The sequence below is a fragment of the Falco cherrug genome, chromosome 18, assembly GCF_023634085.1.
Source record: "Falco cherrug isolate bFalChe1 chromosome 18, bFalChe1.pri, whole genome shotgun sequence".
NCBI classification, from domain to species: Eukaryota; Metazoa; Chordata; class Aves; order Falconiformes; family Falconidae; genus Falco; species Falco cherrug.
This window is the reverse complement of record NC_073714.1, coordinates 4398488-4421631: the sequence shown is the minus strand read 5'-3', so window position 1 is coordinate 4421631 and position 23144 is coordinate 4398488. Positions and strand designations below refer to the sequence as shown.

Here is a 23144-nt window from a genome sequence, read left to right as displayed (position 1 = left end):
GCACTGTCAGTACCAGTAGTAACACTGATGGCACAATATATACACTGAAGTTTCCGAGGCCTATGAAGCAGGACTGGAGAATAATGGTGTGCCCAGTTCTAAAGGGTGGATTTATATTTAAGTTGAATGACTTGCTCCCACCAAATGATATTCAGATTTCTCAAAGTGGAAAGATTTATCAAATTTTTAAAGCCTCTTACCACCATTAAATAATCTTTGTGTATTATAATTGTCAACTTTTAAATCATAATTTAACTAAAAAATAATAATGAAGATCCAGGAAATTTTTTATTAAAATTTCTGAGGTAAAAACTTGTCCACTTGTTGAGCGAATTGGAACGAAAATTTGAAGCTTCAGGACTTTGGAAAGAACCGATGATTTGTGAAGATCTTGTTGCTGTCTTATGCTGTTTTATATACCCTTTATTAGTACAGATGCTAAATTAATGTTTAGTTATGTATGTGCCACACCTAGAAACCCTCAGCAACAATTAAGCCTTCAATTATACTAGGTGCCCTAATGAAATATAAGCTTAATTAGCAAAGGATCATTTTTGTTATGATAGAGTCTGATTCGCAGTTAATTGAAGATACTGAAACGATACCCATTGACTGAAAGCGACTTTGAATCATGCTCAGGGAGGTTAGGGCTTTCCTCTGATTTTGCACCAAAGTGTAACCCCAGTGCAGTCCAAAGTCATTCTGGAATGATTCCTTGGGAGATCAGGATCGGGCCAAAAGCGTTAGAAATACATTTTCTTCTAAGGCAGTGCCTTGATTTGCTGGTCTCTGGGAAAAGTTGAATCTGATGTCTGAGCAGGTTAAAACTGGTTTTTTCCTGACAGAGAACCGGCAAAGCCATCAAATGGGTGAAAGATGCCAGCCCGTGCTCCTTGAGCAGAGCAGGAGCATCACTGATTCCTGTGCAGCGTGGGGCTGCGCACCATGCCTTTACTTTGAGAGAAGGAGAAATTGTTAATTCTTTATTATTGTTATGATTACAGATTTAAATGTAAAGTTCTTCTGTGCTAGTTTGTGCTTCTGGAGGCCTTCCTCTCCCTGTGTCTTCAACACAAGCATTACTGAGGGCCACCGTCTGCGCGCTGGCGGTACGCGGTGCCGAAAGAGGTTTAGGAACGGAGCGGTACAGAGATGTGTGATAGGAATGTGCATTCCTCTGTGAAGAAGTCTTCTTATCATTGTAAAGCTGTTTTACGTGCAAGACTTATTTGTACCGTCTAGGGGGAACTTGAGTCAGACTGCAGAGCAGTTCTTTGACATGTTAATTAGAGCGCTTCCACAAACAAGGACATGAGGATGTATGTGGGAGCCAGCAGAAGAGAAGAAAGTTAAATATACTACCCCTGTTTTATTGCTGTTGTTGGCATAGGGCTGTTAGCGTTCTCCGAGGAGTGAGTGGGTGCTTACTGCCATATGTTAGAAAACAGCATCTCACAGAAGATGCCGAGCTGTGAGAGTGAGGGTGAACAGGCAACTTCTCAGTCTTTCTATTCAAGAACCTGCAGTTCTCCCACCATGGCAGGCAAAATGATAAACACAGCCATTAGGTAGAGGCTCACCTGTGTAATCAATTCCCCCAGGTTGTTGCTACTAATAGCAGTAAAAACAACTTCGAAGCTATGAAAATAACATGGTGGCATTTTTTTTTTCTTTCTGCGGCTGTGCTATCAGAAAGCTGCTGCGATCCTGCTGTGAACAAATGCGTTGATTTTTAACCTAAGCAAGCCAGATTGAGGCAGTTGAATTCCTTCTGCCTTGAAGTCTTCTTCAGAACTTCCACAGCAACTTTTGAACCTCTTGACCAATTCCTATTGCATTTTATCAGAAAGGCGGGAGCATCAAAGATGTGCAGTTCCAGCACCAATTTTTGTGAAAGTAGAAAACCGAAAGAAAGATCTGAATAAATCTTCCATGGAAAAAAAGGGTGAAGAGCTCAACCAGGTTATTAGACAGCAGAGAAGCTACCAGAAGCTAGCCTCAGCAAACCAGGTTGTTTAGGTGATGCTGCCCACCACATGCATGAGTGTATCCCCAGTGCTCTGTGAAAGGTACTCAGTGGCAGCACAGAAGAGCAGCTCTCAGTTGGGTACAGTGTAGCAGACAAATATCATATATAAAATACTGAAGAGGAAAGTTCAGTAGATGTTATAATTTTTGGTAAGGCTGTCCTGTGCATCACAACAAAAGTCTGGGGGTTTTTTGTGGTAATTGAAGTTTATTATTTTCTTGATACTTTTAGTGCTTTATATTGCGATCTATTCCTCCGAGCTGTCGCAAAGTTTGTGGGTAACATCTGCAGAGAATGCAGGGGGCTTTGGAGATAAGATCACTTCCCTTTTGAACTGTTGTTGCCTCCGTAAATGAGAATTTCTCCTCTAAATACCTTCCCTTTACATTCAGCTTGCACTTGGCAAAAACCTAAGAAATGCAGAGACGTTAACATCAAGCCCAGGAGACTGAAAACTGTGAAATCCTGCAAACTGCAAGCATGAGAAGATGTAGTTCTGTCAGAACTAGTAAGAGCAGTAACAACTAGCAGCCCTGGTACTATCAGGTCATGTTGGATTAAGTCCTTTGTAACTATTAAGTGCTGAGGTATAACCTCAGATGAAAAGCACTGAAGGGTCAAGTCATAGGAAAAATACTGAGTAGCTGGCTGTAGGTACTTGCCAGGTATAACAAAAATAATTATTCATACAAAACCAGACTTTGGTGGGTTCATCAGGGCCTCTCTGCATCAGAATGGGCAACCTGTTCCAGAAAGACACACGCTTCCATTTCGTGGGTGAGACCATGTTCCAGCAGGACGAGGGAAGACGACCTGCTTGCCTGTGTAATGCAGGAGAGCTGGCTGGGCAAGGAAGCAGATCTCTCAGGTTCTAGGCACACCCTGCAATCACCACACCACCAGTTCTCTTCTAAAACATGGAAACAGAAAAACAATGATCTTAGTATTGTGTGCATCTGCCTATGCCCTCCGTATTTAATACACAATCAAATATTAATGCTCGACCTGATTACACCTGAGATTATTTCTTCTTCTTCTTTTTTTTTTTTTAAGAGTCACAGTAAGATAGGTTGTTTGAAGAAGAAAATGATAAACCGTTGAAAAGATGAATATAAAAATTAGATATAAATTCCAAGGGTAAATCTAAATGCCACAGCGGAGCTGTTACGGGAGCTCATATGCGTCCAGTAATGTGCATTTATAATCAGCTCCTTGCAAAGTGTGCTGTGCTAGCACTGCTGTAGTTATGGTTCTGTCAGCGTTTCCCCTCTTAAGTGCTATCATTCAGGGTGCTGCAACTCAGCCATCAAACTCCTCTCATCGCCGAAACGTGGTGTGGACTTTTCCATAAGGTTCCCAGATGGAAAACTTCTGCAAGAGTGAGGCCAACGGGATTCTATGGACATCTAACGGTGTCCTAGAGAGTACAGAGAGAAATGGGGTTTAGATGGAAATGGCAGTTGCTGAACTGACTTACATACTTTAGTAGTTAAGCATATACTTAAAGTGAGAGATGAAAAGCCTATTTTTAAACCACCACAACTAGACATTTAGTCCCTGGGAGTACCTTAATCTGGTGAGGATCCAGGTGGCATATACACCTCCACATTCTGAATTACTTCCCTTTCATCAGCTGTTCCTACGACAGTAAGACGTTTTGTTCTCTGCTGCTAATCTAGCAGTTGCCTCATATTCTGCTTTTAATACTACACAAATTCAAATTCTCTGCCGCACTAAGTAGTTCCATTATAGTTCCCTTGACTTTAATAATGCTTACATCAGTTTACGCCAGCTGAGAATATGTCTCGTAGGCTTTGATATCTTAAGTTTGATTGTAGCTCTGCATTTACTTTGCCATAGAGGTGCTAACCTGGAAATGTGTGTATCAGGGAGATTTTGAACATAATTTTCCTTGCTGAGCAGAAATTCTCCAGAGGTTAACTTGTCAGGGCAATGCAATATAAAATAATCTGTAGGATATGTTGGACTCCCAGGTTGTACTGTATCAATCTCTGTGCCAGATACCAAGGATAGGAGGGTACTGGTTTGCTAAAGCTTGTAAGTAGATTTGAAAAGGTCTTGTTATCTGCTTGTGGGAAGCAACACTTAGAAGGACACAGTGAGCTCTACAAACTGGAAGATCGAGTTCCCTTGGCCAAAACACGACTGAAGTGACGGAAAGCATTTGCTCCTGCCACTGCTTTAACCTATGAAAGACACGTGCGATAGTAGGCAACGCTGCGTTGGGAAGGTGTTTGGAACAGCCATGGCCAACACGGGACCGCTGCCGGGCACTTCTGGCAGCATCCGTCCGACTCTGGACCACAGCGTGCCTCTCGGGTAGGCTGCCCAGCAAGTGTGCACCTCCCGAGCCCAGGGTTAGTGCGATCACAGCAAGGAGGTTCTGTAGCCAGCAACGTGGGAACGTTTAATTCCGTGGGGTCAGTACGAAGCACCTCTCGGCGGCTGGCTGGAGTGCAGGTAGTCACTAGTGCAAAGCTGGAATTCAAGCGTTAAGGCCACCGGTGCCTTTTTTCTCCCTGTTACCATCTGCGAGAAGGTTAGGCATCACCTGCAAACACTACGGTCCCTCTGGCTCAGCTTTCTGGGTTCAGGATACCTCGAGAGGTACGCATACTTCGTTTCTTCTCATTCCTGCTTTGCAAACAGAGGGCTTGTTGCCCTTGGTCTGCTTCTGGGAGTAAAGCAAAGGTGAGGTGCAGGACGTCACTAAGGCCCTTGAATGTGGCCTTATTTTTCGATTAGCAGAGAGGGGGAGTGCGCAGCTCCCAAGGCGTACACGGGCAATATCAGAATGAGCTGTCACTCACGGTAAATTGTGCAGATCTTCATAACATCATCTTCCTTCGACAGCCTTATGTGCTTTGATGTGTGGTGAAATAATTAATACTTTAAATGTCAGCACTGTTATCATTTGGTATCTGAGTCAGTCCCCATTGAGATGAATGGGACTGAGCTGTTGTTTCAGGTTTTGCAAATGCAGACAGATGTCACAGCATCAGTTGTTCAAGTGTAAGATTTTTTTTTTCTCCTGTTCCAGTGAGTCATAATAGCTGGAGACTTGTATTTAAAATGAAAGCATGGATTTGGGAGGATAAGGAACAATATAAAAGAGGAAGCGCTGTGCCATACTTTATTTGAAACTTGTCATAAATAAAGTCTGGCAGACTATGGAGCATGCAGACCTCCCCCTGCTGCTGACTGTAACAACTCTGTTCTTAAAACAGTTATGCTAGAGTGAGGTTTATAGATTAACCAACAATTTAGTTTATTCACGAGATGGTTGGTCTTTTTCTACATACGTTATGTCATGCACGATTTTGTAAACTATGCTCCGGGAAATTTGGGAGATTCCTTGTGCCTGAAACACTGGGTTTGAGAGTTGCCAGAGGGATTTTGCTGTACCTGAATCGGTTTTCTTGGGGGGCTCGTTTCAGATATCTGATTTGTAGGAAATAATGAGCAGCCTGCTTCTGTGTCAGACCCCTTTATGGTCTCTGAATCCGTGAACTCAAGAGCACTTGGCTATAATTTTGGCATCTTTCTAGGTAACGTGTAGATAAATCACTACTGATCCAGTAGCTCTTTTCTCGGTGGAAGTGGTATTGTGATGAAGCTATCTAAACTTGCTGGTGGATCCTACATCTTGCCCTTCAGTTGAAAAGGTGCCATTTACTTCTACAAATGTTGGATGTTGGTTTTTAACGGGATTTGACAGAGGTATTTTTGTTTCATTAATGAGCAAAACTACTAGTAGGCAATTTTGTTGCAAACTGTACAGAAAACCTTTTGTGCTGAAAGACATAATATATACATTGATTCAAAGTGGCTGAGGAGTTCTTAAAACAATTCAACGCTGTTGAGAAACTGTTTGCTGCTGTTTCTCTGTCAGAATGAAAATGTCCATGTCGATCCACTGGAAAATGTTTGTTGAATAATAGCCATTTTCTTCTCCTGAATTAGCATTTTGTATATTCCCATTAGCTATTTTTAGTGGACTATGTATACATATATGTTTGAATTCCTATATGTTTTACATTGCTTTTGCTTAGCTTGTGATAGATAACTGATTAGACTTGTAATCAAGATGAGAAATGGCACATAATGATGTATAGGCTCTTGAGAGAATTGGTCTACAATTCTCGGGATTATTGGCAAACCCACCCCTGCCACCCACCCCCCACCCCCCAAAAAAACCCTCTTCCCAAATGGGATGCAGATTCTGTGGCAGTTGAAATGTGTATTATTAAACTCCTTAAGCAAACCAGAATGGCTCCCAGTGGAGAGCAAAGACATTCTAAGTATAGCCAGACTAAATTCTCAGGTCTGGGTTTTCTCTACTCAATTCCCACTTGATTATCTCCTGTAATATTTAAACTTCATGCCATGCCATAATTATTTAATAAAAAGTAAATATAAAATGTATCTCAGTGGGGAATATGACCTTTTACCTTCATGTTGTTGTATCAAAGACAGACACAGATAAACTGAGAATCTGGATCAGTGTAATAGTCTGTCTCAGTTGATAGTTTCATTCTTCTGGTGCCCGACATGGTTACCCTGTAAGGTGCTGAGTATATTTTGGAAGATTCAAAAAATGCCATCATCATCTCTTGCGATCGGGTGCTTTCAGCTGTGCTGATGTCACCAGTTATTTAAAAAAAAATCTTTTTCAAAAAGAACCACAAATGGTACAAGAGGCTAGAAGCTGGTACTGAATGAGGATAGTACTAAAGGATTTGCATATGCTACTTCTTAAATACATCATGGATTTCTTAGCAAGATTCTCAGCATGTGATTGCGTGAGTGTGTCATTTGAGTTAGGATGCACATTCTGAAGTACAAGGAAATTCTAAAAATTCTGTACCTGTAACTATTATAAACACTAGTAATCCTGATGTATTAGAGGCAGTCAAAACCTATCAGCATGCAGAATGCTAAAGAACTGACTTCTGGTTTCAGCATTAATTTCAATTGGAGTTTAATTTTGAATAATCAGAAATTAGATTATTATTGCCATGATTTCATAGTAGAGAATATTAAAGTGGCTGAAGTTTTATGAAATCATCAGCGATGCCAGTAGGGCTCTACCAGCTATTACTAACTGAGGATCTGGGTCAAAACATCTTGGTTTATCCACTAGAGAGTAACATCATTACAGGGAAATGGCTATGTATGCATAATAGCCATACGTAACTGGAGAAGTCAATGTACCTAATGAATAGCTGTGCCCTAGTTTGTGATGGCAAAATGTTGGGGGTGGTGTATAATGTGTTTATTAGAGGAGCAAATACGTTACTCTTGATTTCTGACTGTATAACGAACATAGTAGAAGAGCTGTTCTAATGTGCATTAGCGTAAGTATTACCTTGGAAAGGAGATTAAGGAGCCTCATGCAGAAGTTCTTGTAAAGCTTAGCTCGTTATTTAGCCTGTCTTACGTAGAGCGGTCAGGGCTTGCCTGAGCAGTAGGCAATGGGCACCTTCAAGGAACCCAGGCAAGGAGAGGTTTTCTGTGGAGAAGCTGTGAAATCCACCTTTCTTAGGTAATGGAACTTAGAGTCAATACAAAGATGCATACTTGTATAATACGGGGCTTTTTTGTTTTCCTTTTAGCTTTAAATGAACCTACCATAGATTATGGCTTCCAAAGACTGCAGAAGGTCATCCCCAGACATCCCGGTGACCCTGAAAGACTAGCTAAGGTAAAATATTTTTAAGCCATTCACTGAGTCCACTAAATATGTTATTTCACTTCTAAACTCATAAAAGAGACAAAATTGTATCTTACATGACAATTACACCTGAACGTAAGTTCACCAATTAGATGTAGGTCAAATGAGAAGTTGATCGTGTAGAACCCACAGCTACCAGTAATTTTTATCTGTTAGAGCTCAAACACTGCCTGGGACCTTCTTTTGCTGCTAAAATGAGAGCCCAGTGCGGGTTATCTTCCCGGTTTATGGTCCTTTGCATTTATCCCTACTTGCAAACCTCTGAACCTAAATGGTACATGATAGACACCAAAGATTTCTTGCAGAGGTCCAATCTTAAGACAACCTTTTGGTAAAAAACGCTTAAAGCTCAACTTTTTCTGTAGCAACAACTGCAGTAAGCATGTGTTGAAACAGCTCAGGATTTTATGTGTCTGTAATAGCGCCTGCTATGCTGATGCAGCACCTAGCACATTAGTGGCATGAATATATATAATCTTGTATGTTCCTATATATATATTCCGATATATAGTAATATATTCCTATGTTTTAGTGCCTATTATCATCTTTGCTCAATGAAAGACTCGCGTGTTCTGAGAGTACACTGTGTACATTTTTCTCCTACAACCAGGAGTAACAGAAGTGACCGACTAGCTTAAGTGTTTTATTTGTTTGGTTACCATTATCGAGAAAAAAATAAGCAGATGCGGAGATTAATCCGATTTTTATGTGTCTGTGTGCGGAAGAATGTATGGAAGTCCAGCAGGGGCTGGAATTCCTGTTTACACGGGGATGCCTGGAGGGGGTCCCCGTGCCGGGAGCGGGGGCGGGCAGCGCCGCTTCAGGACGCTGGAGAGCTCCGGGAGCCGCTGGGGCGGGCGCAGCGCCGGCCCCCTCCCCAGGGACGGGCGGCTTGGGGGTCCAGTTTGGGATACTGGGAAAGGTTCAGCTCTGCAGATAAGCCGCAAATAGCGACTCTCTAGGAGACCCGTTTCCAGAACGAGCACAAAGGCTAGGCGCTTCGGAAAGCACTAGTCCCTGGTTTGGTTTGCACTGAAATCCGCTCCTGTTAAATGCCAACTCTCTCTGCTCGCCCGCCAGGAAATGCTGCTGAAACGCGCTGCTGACCTAGTTGAAGCCCTGTATGGGACGCCACACAACAACCAGGTCAGAACGACTGACTGCTCTCAACGTGGAGTGGTACATGTTCAGCCTCAGTAATAAACGCTAGACGGTTCCTCCAAGCACGGCTCTAACTTGTCCCGTTCCTGCTGCAGGACATCATTCTGAAACGAGCTGCAGACATCGCAGAAGCTCTCTACAGCGTACCAAGGAATCCCGCCCAGATCCCTGCCCTCTCTAGCTCTCCTGCTCACAGCAGTATGATGGGAATTAACTCCTACGGCAGCCAGCTAGGAGTCAGCATTTCAGAGTCAACGCAGGGGAACAACCAAGGTAAGCGCTGCAAGCAGCAGAGCGCTAATTTCGGCAACAAAAAGCCAAATCGCGATTGCTTCCATAGGCGTTTCTCCACTTCTCTACCTGCCCAGCCACTGTCAGCATTAGAAATGGGGGTGTGCTGCCAACTGGGGTGATGCTCTGTCTGCACCAGGTTCCAGTCACCAGATTAGCTAGGGCTGAAATAATGCTTGAGTATTTTTGGATACCAACTTCACCCTGAATTGTCTCCCTGCTCCCCTCAGTATCCTTTTTTTTTTTTTTAATCTCTGTTTACATAGAAGACAAGGACAGCAAGTGTCACAGTTAAAGAGGTGGGGGATTTTTGGGGTTTTTTTTGTTGTTGTTGTTGGTTTTTGTTGGTTTTTTTTAAGGCTTCTCTTTCAGTGTTAGTTTTACTAACTTGCATATGTTGCATGTATTAAATTTATTCCAGATATACTATTGATTATTAGAAAACTTGCCATAAAATGATGTATTATCAGTAATACATCATGGGAGCAATGTCAGCTTTGGGCATTTTCTGACTCTTGGACATTTTGATTTTTAGCACTCGATTCCAGTAACGTACAGTCTGTAGCTGACTGCATGAATAGCCATGTTTAACACTCTAAGGCAGTAAAACCATTTCATATGAAATTAATATTACATATGCCACGTTAAAAGGTGTCATGCGGTAATTCTGCTAGTTTTTTTAATAAGGTCTTACCCGCCCTGAATTAGAACTTCATCATATAAATGGGCAGAAATAACCTGACTTGCTATCTAAATGGTAAACGCTTTTAAGATAGCTATTGGATCCCTTCTTTCTAATGAAAGCTTTTCGGTGGAAAAGAAAACATTTTGCAGCCGTAATAGCAGCCTTGTACTTTAATGCTGATAGCTATGGTGTTCAAGTCTCTTTGTGGAGAAAAAAGGGGCTAAATTTTAGTTCTCAAATATGTGTGATTTTTTTTAAGACTGAAATGTTTTTTTTTTTTTTTTTATTCAGCTTATTCTTTCCCCCAAGTCAAGTATCTTCAAAGTCAAGCTGCAAACTATATATGGGTTATAATTTCTGCTTAGTAATGTCCTTGCTTTATTTGTAACTTGTCAAAAATTTGAAAAGTATAACCTCCCCCCTAAAGTTGTAGAAAGTCCCACACATATTATAAATTCTACCTCAGAAAAATGTATGCACACACATTGTTTTCCAGGTCTTAGAACAAATTTCAATTTCTCACAAGTCAAATCTGATTGGAAAAATATACATCAGTTCACTTCAGAAAGTTAGTTTCCCATACTGTTTTAAAATTTGATATTGCTTAACTTGAAAGCACGTGCATAAGAACCACTGCATTTAATGGTACTTGCTTAAATGATTTAATTGGTCTGGGTTTTAAATCAGTAATTTATTGAAGCAGGGAATCTACAGGAGAACGTTTTAAGCCAAATCCATTGACGTTCTTTGAAATGTCGTTTTTTCTAGGTTACATTCGCAATACAAGCAGCATCTCACCCCGAGGTTACTCATCCAGTTCCACACCTCAACAGTCCAATTACAGCACTTCCAGCAATAGCATGAATGGCTACAGCAACGTCCCCATGTCAAACCTGGGCGTTCCAGGCTCACCTGGCTTCATTAACGGCTCTCCGACAGGATCCCCCTATGGATGTATGTGCTTTGCTGCTTCTATATTTGATTCTTGCTCCTTCTTGCTTTAATTTTCCACACCAGAAAATGCAGGAAGTGATAGCTTTCAAGAGAAGTTTGCAGTTATTTTTGTAAAGGGTTCTAATTTGTCTTCTGGTATTTTTTAGTATGAACTAGAAAATGTTCCCATTTTTCAAGAAGAGTAGAGAAATGATGAATCCTGCTTGTGTTTCCTTCATTTTTTATCCTTACGGATTCCTAGGTGGCAAAGGGCACAGTGAGAAATGAGGCACAATTTGCAACTTCAGATGATTAAGCAAGTAGCCATCGTTTTTAACATAGAGATTACTCTGAGTCCTGTGTAAAAGCTGCTCTAAAGTAATTTTTATGTGTAGAAACTGCACTAGCAATAACCACGAGCGTAAGTGTAGATTAATTTGCTGTGAAACTATATCACCTTGATAATGAGAAATATAACAATGATGGAATTAAGTAAGTTCTGGAAGTTAGTGTGACTGTGTTTCTAGTTACTAGTTTTACCGTGAGTGTGTCACACTTCCTTTCATGCCCAGATTTCCCTCTGGCAAGACTGTGTGTATGTAATCTTTATGTAAGAGGATGAACAGTTAAACAGGTATTTACTAATTGACTTATTGTGCAATTATTTACCTACACTGTAGCTTACAGAGGCTGTACCTCCCCATAATGTCAGGATCATGCCTTTCCAGAAAACACCTGGTATCCTGCAAAATATGATTTTATTTACACCATCTACGTAAGGACTTTGCATGGATGATGAAGGCTCCTTGCTGGTCTGAAACCTGCTAAACAGTATCCTCCCAGTTTGAGCTGTAATTTAAGGCTAAGATGCAACTCAAAAGGCTGTTCATGTACTTTTGATATTTCCCCTGTTTTGGAGCTTTGGCATTGACTTCAGAATAACAACACTCTGCAAATCCGGCCCTTTCCTTACTGATTTCAAACTGTACTTCCATGAGACCTGGGGATGCACTTGAACCCCCACAAAATATGGTTATTGGTTGCTTGTTTTGCTGAGAAATAGCTGATATTTTTCTGGGAGGTAAGCAAACAGTTGCTGCTTAAGCTATTGCACATATAATGGGACTTATTCTTGCAAGATACCTTTTTAAAAAGAAGAAGCCAATTTAGATTAAAATCTAAGCAACAGCTTAAAACATTCCCCCTCAACTCCAGCCAAGGAAGTCTTCATTTTTAAAAAGCTGGGGAGGGCACAGGAATGATTGCTGTCTACTGTTTGTTCATATTGACGCTCTCTCCCCCTCCCTCGATGACTTACCATTTTCTGATATCCTCACCCTTCATTTTATAAGAATTTTCTGAACTTTTAAATATAACTACCTCTCTAGTTTAGACTTACTGTAACCAGCTGACTCAATATGAGAATAAGATCATCTTTAAGAAGTAAAATGAGTAATCAGAAGGCAGACATTTTAAAGCAGTTTTACCCAACTTCCATAATGGCATTTCTGATGAGGATTTGCTTTTTTTTTTCCTTTTGCAGTAATGTCTTCAAGTCCAACAGTTGGCTCCTCCAGCACTTCTTCCATCCTTCCATTCTCCTCTTCCGTCTTTCCTGCTGTCAAACAGAAGAGTGCCTTTGCTCCTGTCATCAGACCCCAAGGGTCTCCTTCTCCTGCCTGCTCTAGTGGCAATGGAAATGGGTTTAGAGGTAAGAAACGTACAATATTCAGCCTGTGCATGTAAAGCACGCTGTGTTAGTCTGGGTAAACACAGTAACCACCTGAATACCATCACACTGATGTTACAGGACTCCGTAGTGAAAATCTGACCCGATCCAATGGAATTAAAACAATGCTCTGAGCTTTGTCTATTTGGTTTTAAAACAACAGGGGACAGACACTCATTTATACCGAGAAGGATTAGACCCACACTGCATTTCAATACCAGCTCTTTTGTGAGGAATGACTTCTCCTTAGGCTTCAGAGACTTGTAAAACAAACGTCTGCCCTGCAGTTAATACACGGCTCTGTACATAACAGCCAATGTCTCGAAACCTGCTGCAAGGTTTAGGCTCATACCGGGAATTGAGCCCTATAGTACATTTACAGCCTTTTTAAAGGTGATCTGCAAAACAAATGTGAGTATTAAGATAAGAATGGAAACCTGTACTAAATTCTTTCTTTTAACAGGCTGGGGGGGGGGGGGGGGGGGGGGGGCGGGGCATGCAGCACATAAATATGCTCCAAGTCTCCATAAAAAAAGCCGTTACAGGGCCTGAGAAGTCATCTGGTTCCTTCAGACTTCACTAGAGATACCACAGAAAACACAACTCTGGGAATTCAGCCATGCCAAGAGCCAGTGGTAATTCTGAAACGAGCCCTACAAACCACACCTGTTGATTTGGGTGCATTATAAATCCTTAGCTAGGCCACAGGGACTTACATAAACTGTGATTATTTTATATAATAAGGAAATTCTAAGTGTGTTGAACAAAATCAATTACATTTTTAAAAGCTAACTTACAGAATTCTGAAACAGCTTCTTCCCCTGCCCTAATTACAGGAAACTCTCTGCTTCTCTAAGATCATCTTCTCCCCATTAATGAAAGACATTGATCTACCCATGTACAGGTATCATGTTGATAGGGAGTATAATTTGTTTTCCACTCTGTTTAAAGAGGATGGAAAGAAGGATTTGAAGAAATTTTTTAAACTGTAAGTATAGAAAGTTTTGTTGGCCCAACAATTGTAGCTATTTATCTAAACTGTTTAGAAATGGATTTACCTTTGTCAATGTTTCGCATGTTCACGGTGTCTAAAGGCTCACCATCACTACCTGGTCTGCAGTTCACCTTTTTCCATCTTTTTTTTTTTTTGTAGTGGTGGTGTTCTTTGTATCAGCTAATGAAGGAATAAATTGATTTCACTGCATTTTTATAAAAACTGAGAGGGTTTAAGCTGTTTTAGGGAACTGTTCCAAGGTAATGTAATTTTAAACTGATTTAGTTAAACATTTAACTAGGAAAGCCTATCAACTTAAGAATAATTTGCTTATTTAGCTTAAGTCAGTTGGGCAGTGCTGTAAATTAAAGACAATCAGTGTGTTCAGAACAGATTTAAGCCTGCTTTAAAGCTAAACTTGTCTAATGCTATGCTGAGAAGGCCTAACTGTTCAGAAGTGACTTACCCATGGTAGTGCTAACCACAACCCGGTTCAGCGAGAAAATCTCTCACGTTGTTTCTGGGAGACGGAAAAAGGACACATTAAAAAAAAAAACAACTGACGTTTTATTGAAGCTGATCCTTTTCCTTAACCTACCCATGTCTGCCCCATCTGCTTAGGAAAAGATTTTCTCTTTTTTTTTTTAATACCTTTTATGAACAGGTAAAGTAAAATAATATATTATCTATAAACTAAAATAAAAACATATTTTATTCTATCTGCCAATTAGTAATCAATAAAAGATTCTAAAAATGAAACTTTAATATTAAGTATATATTTAAGATTAAGTATAACATAAAATCTCAAGGCTAAAAACCCAGCCCTCACATCCTTGCACTTTTACTGACAAAAGTCCACTCTTGAGGTGTTCAGGATTAACCTGTCAGTTAAGGTTACGATTACTTACTGACATCGCTTATGCATGTAGAGATGCAGTAACCTGGGATTGGAAAAACCGATGCAGAAGTTATTAACCATATCCCTTTCCTTGTGGGCTCTCTCCTTGTACATCAACACCCTGATAGGTAACTATAATAATATGCTGCAACTGTTATTTAAGGAAGTTTTCAGCAGATACAGGACTTAGTACAACGGGACTTACCGCTGTGACTGACAGCAAAGGCAGCGGTTGCTTTGCAGGGTCAAACACGTCTGCCCAAGGTTTGTTAGGCCAGGTCGTTCTAACTATTTAACTATTTCAGCCATAGATGCAAATTCTTCTTCCCAACTGAAATACTTAAATTGATGCAAGCTGGGGAGCACATGCTTTGGAAAGGATCCAGATACACACAGCCTGATATCCAAATTAACGTTCCCACAGTGCTGACAGGCAGATGTGGCCAGAAAGTCAACAGGAGGGTCCCAAAGAGGCTTCTTGAATGGACTTACCGTGCTGCAGCAATGGGAGACGGCTAATCGCCTCTCTGGGCCATCGCCCTGTACTGTAAACTAAGACTAGATGTGCTGGTAATGTAATGCAATTTATTTACTTACTTATCAAACTTAGGCATCGGCAAATACTGACGGAGTTAGAATAGCAAAAGCACAGAGCAAGCAGTAAGTGTATGCAGGCTCCTTCCCCCAGCACATCAGGCAACTGTTTTGACATTACCTCTCAATTTTCCCACCCATAATATGGGGAAAACATCTCCCCAAGTGGGATTTTTTGAGCTTTAACGTCATATTTGCAATGTATTTTTGGTCACTTACTGTGTTCAGAAGTTTCCTGGTGATACTGTCTCCATCCTACTTACTGCAACCTGTTGCAATGAGAAGATCAGAAATACTACCAGCACCTCAGGGCATGCCACTCTGCGTACAAGCAGCCATGAAAATCTGGACTATAGCTTCCACCTATGTTAACCACAGCAGCGTTTAAACCTGGATTAAAACTAGTCTAAAACTAGTCTAAAACAGTCCTAAAGGAACTGTACAAGCATCACCCTCAGATTAGCATTCCCATTATTCCATACAGTTTACAGTACCACTGGAAAATTTTTTTTTCCAAAACTGTATGTTGGGAGGAAAGGAAACTTGCAAATCTACTGGCTCTGGGCTGCACCACACAGCCAAGATGTGGGATACCCTCAGATAACCCCCTGTGCCATGTGTTCTCGCTTACCTCTTTCACCTGCCATCTGCTATACATTCTTCAGTGTAACAGGACATGATAGTAGAGGAGAAGCAGCAATCCATACTGGACACCGCTCACTTCTATACGCTCTCCAAATTGAGAGCAGGTGATCCCGATCAGAACAATTGCGTGCTCCATTCATGTCATACGTCAAGGCAGTTTAAAAAAGGCACGGGGAAGATGTAATGTGATGTGACGCAACACGGCATGATAAGTACACAAATGCCTAATCAACTCATCTCAGATGGAAGGCAGCTGATGGGAAAAGCTAGCAAATTGGAAACTGCTGGAACAGCATGGACCGCTGACTGCCCAGATTACCTTTGGCCAGCTCAGCACATCTCAACATAAAAATGCAAGCTCAGTTACAAGGAATAGCAGGCAAGCCCCAGAAGGTCAGATGTTCCATTAACCATCACGATCCTAGCCAATCCAAAAGGTATTGAAGTCTGATACCCTTCGGAACAGCCTCAATTTAGCAACGGGGACACCTGCACAATTCCCTAAAGAAACACAAGGGTTTGACTCGAAGACCCTAATTATTAGTATCTTGTCTTGACAAAGTTAAGGGTGTCAACAGCACTGGGGATTCCGGTCCCCATGCATTAAAAGGTTGTGCAAACGAGAGAAATAGCGGCTCTGGGAAGTTTCGGAGGGGTGGGATGCAGATGAAATGGCTGGTTCGGTTCCTGATCGCTACCAGTCCAGGGCCTGACGGGCTGTTCCGTGTCAAAGCCACTCAACACTGAAGACTTTGCATTTCACAGTAACTCTTACCAGAGATTCCAACCAGGTGAAAATAGCTGGGCCATTTTCAGCAGCATGCTTCTGCCTGAATCGGAACGATTCCAGAGCCTAGACAGTGATTAAAGCATGCCAAAGGCTGCAAATGATATATACATTATGTCGATATGTATGAAAAATATGTATATGTCATCAGATTACATTTGATATATTGGAAGGATCAAGTACATTTTTTGGCAGAGATGTAAGCGGCACAGACTGCTTCAAAATAAAGAAAACCTTAAGAGGTATTTAAAACTTCTTGCTAACACTGAACAAGAATATCCCCTGTTACTATTAATTGCTTATCTGTCATCTGTTGGATGTTAATTTTAGTAGCTCATCATATGTAACAGACTTATTCAGGCTAGAGAAGAGCTCTGTTTTTAATGGGACAAAAAAAAAAATCTGCTTTTTTAAATGGAAGAAAATAGTCAAGACTGTTAGGAGGCACACACAAAAAAGAGGCTAGTGGGTAAGATTCAGTACTGACTTTGCCACTTTCCAGCATAATTGGAAAAATATGTAACTGCAGAGTGGCTATACACTCCTGTGCTCTTTTATTTAAACTCTTAATTAAACTAATGCATGTATGACATTGCAAACTTATTTTTATTTTAAGGGTGTTCCTAATTAACTTGAACTAAATCAAAATAATTGTTCAGGCAGCCTTTTGTGCATATACAACTTAGCACCGTGGTGAGGTAGGAACTACATCAACGCCACTCAACAGATGAGGCCAAGTTAACTTCTACATCTCTTAGCAATCAATGGGTTTTGTCTACATTTTTTGAAAAAATGTTACACGAAATATGGCTTAACCCGCTTATTATCATCTAAAAGAGACAAAACCACTGCTTCTTTATAAATATCTCACCTGTCTGTGCTTGAGACGATCGGGAATGTATGAATGAAAAACTTTCATCCAAATACAGAAGGATTTCTGAAAAAGGAAAAACAAAAAAGTGTTGATTTCCTATGCAGGAAAACTTAAAAAGAAATTCTTTAGGAAAACCTTGAAGTTTTTGCCTATGTTTTAGTGTCTTGGAACTTCCTTCACAGGAGCTGTAATTTAGTTCACTTACATTCTAGTGTAAAGGTGATGGTGGCCTGCATCCAAGCCACTGGCACTGTCTGGTAAATGAAAGCCAGCTGTGCTTTAATCCAAAAATCCTTTCTTTTCTCCATCACTTTCCGTTGATTAGTCCCAGAATAATAACTGGGTGCATTGTTTTACAAACATCTCCATGGTCTTACTATTGAAAGCAAACCTGCATGTTCGCTAGGGGTAGGGTCAGAGGTATGGCTACGGTGAAGCCTGCAGGTCCAAGTCCACCTTCTATCAGGCCAGGCTGCGTGGATGCCAGCTCTGCCACCAGCAGCTCGGTGGCTTGCAAGGGGCAAAGCTGCCCTTACCTGCGGGCCAGCTCCTGCACAGGCACGTTTCGGGCACTGCAGGGTAGGAGTGTTCATTTAAGATGCTCAGAGCAGCACCGCTGGAGCACTTCGGTCATCTCTTCTGAGAGCTGTAGAACCATAAGATTGGAGTCAGCTGGCAACTTAGCAGCAAAGGAGGAAAGCCAGATGAGAGAGCAAGAGGTTTTACATGACGATGACTGAAAATGCTCAACGCTCATCTTCTCTCGAAAGCACAGTTTTTAAACCAGGTCGTAATGTAGCCACCAACAAAGCACCTGAAGTATCTGAAGAGTAGATGGGTGTGTGCACGTACGTGTAAATCCGTGCAGCGCCAAGGACACTGCGCAGCTCTGACCAAACGGCTGCTTGAACGGCAGAGAGTTCTTTTCCACTAGAAAGAAAGACAGCATTTTCAAGGGCCACTTGTATACACTAGGCTTATGATCATTATTAATTACACCCGTTAAAGGTGCCCATCACCATCGCATCTGGGTACTATCCATGTTTGATTATTTATTTATAAAAAAATTCTCCAACCTTGTGACAATTTTAATCAAGTGTTTCAGTTGATAACTGCAAGCTGTCAAGGTTAATACAATAAGGCTCATCTCTAATTCTTTTTCCATTTCCCTCCAAGAAAAAAAAAAGACCCTCTGGGATAATGACTGTGGTTTCTATATTCCCAACTCATCAGGGAGTGTCCTGCATTGAACCACCTTTATTGAAAAGTTACATCGATTCAATATATAGTAATACAGGCAAAAATAATTACAGCTTTGCTAGCAGTGTAAGACCTTAATCCAAACCTCACAAACATTCAATAAAAAGCGATACAGGCTGGGAATAGGCTTTTGACAGTGCAGCCCCAAAGGGGAGTGGAGGTGGGGTGGAAATGGACAGATGAGGGTACGTACAAAGAGAGAGAACCACAGAGCAAAGCCGTCTAGATGAGCTGTGGAAATAGAGGTGAGAATTCCAGCCAGTATTCCTCAGCCCGCTTGTTCTTTGCTGCACAAGGAGGTGAAGCTGCAGCATCAGGATGAAATGCTGGCGAAACGATTAGGCTTTGCTTCTCCCTTCCGTGGCGCATTACAGTTTTACCTGAATTTGTCCGCTGGGAGGTTCCATCCTAACGACTTCTGGGGAGTGTATATCTGCTGTGGAGCATTGCCAGCCTGGAATGACAAAGCAGACGTGAGCTGGGGAGGGCAAAAGTAAGGAGAGGAAAGCAGGGACTTGCTGCTTGCTCAGGAGGAAAGGCAGGGAGGCAAAAGAGGGATCGCCACAACCCCGAGGGCAATAACGTACTCCTCCTGGCTGCAGATGGCAGGTCTGCTGTCGCCATCACTAGTTTGAGTCCACGACTGCTGAATAACAGTATCTTTAATTATATAGCAAAAATGTACTTTCCCTTAAATTTAAGGAACTTTGCAAAATACTGCATCTACAAGTATTCCTAAAATATTTTTGAAGAGACATGGCAGAAACTCAGGCTTGGTCTTCGCTTCGATCTGCTAAAAGAAGTTTTCCTTGATTAAAAAAAATGAAAATAATGTGGATAATAGTATCAGAAGCACTTCTGCCAATATGGCCTAGCCCCTTGGGAACAGTTTAAACTACACTGCCGACAGACCCTGCATGTCTCAAATTAAGCCACGCTAGCTATAGCAGGGTCCGCCGCCTCCCTGCACGGACCATCTCAACTCTGGCTGTGCCAGGAGGGGACATCACCGCCGGCAGGGCTGGCCAGGCACCCGCTGTGCCAGTGCTCCTCTGTTTGCTTCAGGCAAAAGAGCCAGCCAGGTTACCTTAGACAAACAATTTAAATTCTTTGAGCTAACCTGGAGGATTTTGCCTGAAGCAGCTTAGGAAGCGCTCACGCAGGCTGCTCCGCTGGGATAGCTGGGGGTGGCGCGAGCAGCTGAGGGCATGCACTTACCTCTGCCACCAGCCCAGCAGAGTCTGGAGGAGGGCATCACTCCAAGACTGAAAGCAAGTTTTCTTTGCTAGAGGACAGAAGGGCAGGCATGTGCTTAATACACAGGGAGAAGGCTCTCCGGTGTCAGGCTGGGACCCTACCATTAGGGTCGTTGTTTGGTTTGGGGCACGAGGAGAAGGAAAGGAGCAGCCTCCTCAGCGTTATCAGAAAATCTCTCGTCTTCTAATGCACCCACCCCCCAAAAACCTGCATACAAATATTTACCTGCTTTTTTTAGGGTTACATACATTTTTAGGGTTACGTAAAAAAAAACAACAAAAAATATTGTTTGAAAGATAATAGCACATTCCTAAGCAGTTAAAGTAGATATGTGACTTAAGACTGTTTGGTTTCACTTTCTCTTTCAGCTATCTGCCAAAATTGGCAGGGACTTCCAGCCCTAGTAAGTTAGAAAATATGAAAATATTTATTTTCCTATTGTATTAAATCATAGAGCATATCCACAGTTGTTTAAAACCACAGCTCCAATAAAAGAGTCATGTTAGCTGAGGATCTTGCCCGAAGCATTTTTTTAAACGCCATGAACATAAGGGTGAAATTAATTCTCAGAGGACAGGGCTTTAAACACATGAATAATCCCACAAATTTCAGTGAACATAAATCTTTGCAGGATTAGGACCTTGCACTGCACTGAGGCCCCTTTGAAAATATGACTCACTCATTTGTTATATAAATACGTATAAACTTAACTTACCCCTCAAAACCTTTGGGAACGGCACCAGTTCCAGGCAGCTTAAAATGTTGCTGTTGTCAGTCACGAAGAATATAGCTGAAATTAAAGGCAGTGAGAGTGACTAATAAATAATTTACATAAAGCCAGTGTTCTGGGAACGTGCCAGGTAAGAGTACAGTGATTCGGACATATGGGGTAAACCAAGCGAGGAGGAGAGGCTGGTCCGTTCCTTCCACCGCAACTAAATTAGCAAACCCCAGCTCTGGTCGTCGCCCAGTGAATCAGGACTTGTAACTCTCTGGCTGGGTCCCGCCGGCAGGGCTGGGGCAGTCCCAGGGGCTTCCACCCCGCTCCCCTCCCCCACAACCCCTTCCGCAAGGCAGGGAGCAGGTCGGGTGGGACGTGAGAGGGAGACCCGGCTCCAGCCCGGTTTTCAAGGCTGATTTTGAGGGTTCACCTTGAGAAGGCTGGAGCCTGAATTCTTGGGGCGAGTGCTGAGCCATGTCCATCTCCAGGGGCTCCTCTATGGAGATAAGCACCCAAAAGCCGTTAGGCATTTCTGAAAATCCACGTGTTGGGACTGGATTAAGCCCCTGCCTCCCTTGGCCAGTGAAGAACCACAGGGCCCTTGGCTTTCGGTGACCGTCCTGTGAACTGCACATTGTCCACTGCCACCGCAGTCCCACCACCTTAGGTCTCACTAAAGCCTAAAACCACCCCAGGCAGGGGAGGGCAAGTTTAACTGCGAACAGGGCCAGTGCTGGCGCACGGGAGGGTGAAGGGCTCAAATGTATTCTGTTCCATAAAAATGTGCCAGAATTTCATCTTTGCCATTTTTCTTTTTCAGCCATGACTGGTCTTGTCGTTCCCCCGATGTAAGGAAGAGGCAGCTTTGCTCCTCTCCCTCTTCCTTTTTTTGCCCTCTTTTTTTTGCATTTTTCTTTTACAGCACAAAACTACTTATTGTGATGGACCACTAAAAAGAAAAAAATAGCACTACAAGCTCTTTTTTGGGGGAAAGCCAGGCCCAGGAAAAGGAACATTTTTTATGGATTGGACAAGATAGAAGTCTGCATCTTTTACCTGTTTCATATTTCTGACACAACCACGTCAACTCCTAAAACATGGAGAGTGAAGAATCAGCCAAGAGCCAGGATGAACAACAGTTGGCAGAACGGAATCAGGAACGCAAAGTCTTTCTTGAAAGACAGGAAACCTTCCTAAGATTTGTAAAATATGAAAAGGAGAAAGAAATTGGCAAAGTGATTCAAGCTTGATATTTTGGATACAATTTGTTTTACTTTGTAGGGGAAAAAAAGTTGAAGTTTCTATTTTCTATGGAGCCTTTCAGATATCGATTTAGTTTATGCAGAAAAAAAAATCAACAAAACAGGGTACCAGCATGAAAGAATTTCTAGGACAAACTGACATGAATGATGGAACTTTGGTGTATGTGTGTATTTGCTTATAGTTTAACCTCTTTAAAAAATGTAAGATGTTTTACAATTATTTAAATAAATAAACTTGTAACTTATTGTATGTAGAGGTAGAAATTAAACCCTTTTTTGGATTTTTTCCTCCAGTTGTACAATGAAGAAAAATGATGCAAAAATGTAGTGATAAGTTTGAGATATATTATTACTGCTGCAATTGCTCCTCACTTTTCCCCTCTTACTGAATTCATGTGCAAGGATGTATAGGATTCTTTCTGGGTAACAAAACCATCAGAAACTTTTACAGACATTGTGGTATACAGGTTGCTAATTAGACGAATTTTCAGCCTCCTCATTTTTCCCCCTTCCGTTTTTTGTTTTGATTAGTATATTCAGGTACTGAGATTAACTGGGACATTTCAAAGATGCTACTGGCAAATGAGTGGCACTTAGGGATTTGAACAAATCGGATTTCTCATGAGGTACTGAGTTTATTTCATAGGTTCAATGTATGAATTAGGAGGGAAAGGGTTCTCTAACATATTGTTTTTCCATGTAGTTAGAACACCTTAAGTTCAGTTATGCTTCATATTAAGGGTGCATTTATAGAGGGTAAATATGTATTTGAGTAATTTATGCACTTTTATCCTGAGTCATTAAAAATGGTAAGTATTTTCCATTTATATATTGAAGTTCATAGAAGTAATCAATAGCTTTGAATTTTTCTGCATTTTAGTGTAAAAAAAAAAAAAAGTTTAGTTCCCCTTTGCACCTCCTCTCCTGAAATCGGAAGGTGAGAACAAGTCTGGTAAAAAAAAGATAATCACCAGTTATCTCACTAAATCAGAGACGGCGCAAAAGAATTTGATTGTTGGAAAGCTATTTTTAAAATGAGAAAAAAAAATTGGCTACACTACTCACCCCCCACTAAAATACACACAATTTGTAGCTGCATGAATAGTTGTTCCTATGGTAACATCTTTACGTTAATAAATAAACCCCTAATTATGGCCCCAAAACTGTGCTTGTCCGTTTACCCTGTAGTTTAATCGATGGGTAAGTACAACCGTGTTCTGGGGGATCCTTACATGTGGCAGATGTTCCGTTCAGTGCTGGACTCGGGGT

At 41.5% G+C, this 23144-nt stretch overlaps 2 protein-coding genes and 1 long non-coding RNA gene across 12 annotated transcripts in view; 1 reads left to right on the top strand and 2 right to left on the bottom strand.

Moving 5' to 3' along the window:
• The window catches only part of EBF2 (EBF transcription factor 2), a 143958-nt gene extending 122001 nt beyond the window's left edge, over positions 1-21957 (top strand). For 3 of the 8 annotated variants that reach the window (XM_027806086.2, XM_027806088.2, XM_027806087.2), the window contains 5 exons: positions 7666-7754; positions 8865-8930; positions 9041-9218; positions 10690-10875; positions 12398-14035. In XM_027806086.2, coding sequence (XP_027661887.1) covers positions 7666-7754; positions 8865-8930; positions 9041-9218; positions 10690-10875; positions 12398-12600 — 722 coding nt within the window. In that variant the 3' untranslated portion in view covers positions 12601-14035. Of the gene's footprint in view, positions 1-7665; positions 7755-8864; positions 8931-9040; positions 9219-10689; positions 10876-11480; positions 11489-12397; positions 14036-21433 lie in introns of those variants that run through there. The other 5 variants (XM_005439673.4, XM_027806089.2, XM_005439672.3 and 2 more) reach the window with 5 other exon arrangements.
• On the bottom strand, positions 2209-7755 carry LOC129734160 (uncharacterized). The gene is made up of 4 exons (XR_008729799.1): positions 7419-7755; positions 3035-3446; positions 2725-2939; positions 2209-2439 (listed from the first exon to the last, which is right to left on the bottom strand). It is a non-coding gene; the product is annotated as an uncharacterized LOC129734160 (long non-coding RNA).
• CDCA2 (cell division cycle associated 2) overlaps positions 12007-23144 on the bottom strand; it is a 111363-nt gene continuing 100225 nt past the window's right edge. Inside the window, exons 23-30 of one of the 3 annotated variants that reach the window (XM_055696068.1) lie at positions 21670-21806; positions 20608-20682; positions 19854-20099; positions 17912-19089; positions 17373-17438; positions 16490-16595; positions 14044-14097; positions 12007-12472 (exon numbers count right to left, since the gene is read on the bottom strand). The gene's annotated coding sequence lies outside the window, so the exon portion shown is untranslated. Of the gene's footprint in view, positions 12473-14043; positions 14807-16489; positions 16596-17372; positions 17439-17911; positions 19090-19853; positions 20100-20607; positions 20683-21669; positions 21807-23144 lie in introns of all 3 variants that reach the window. The other 2 variants (XM_055696069.1, XM_055696073.1) reach the window with 2 other exon arrangements.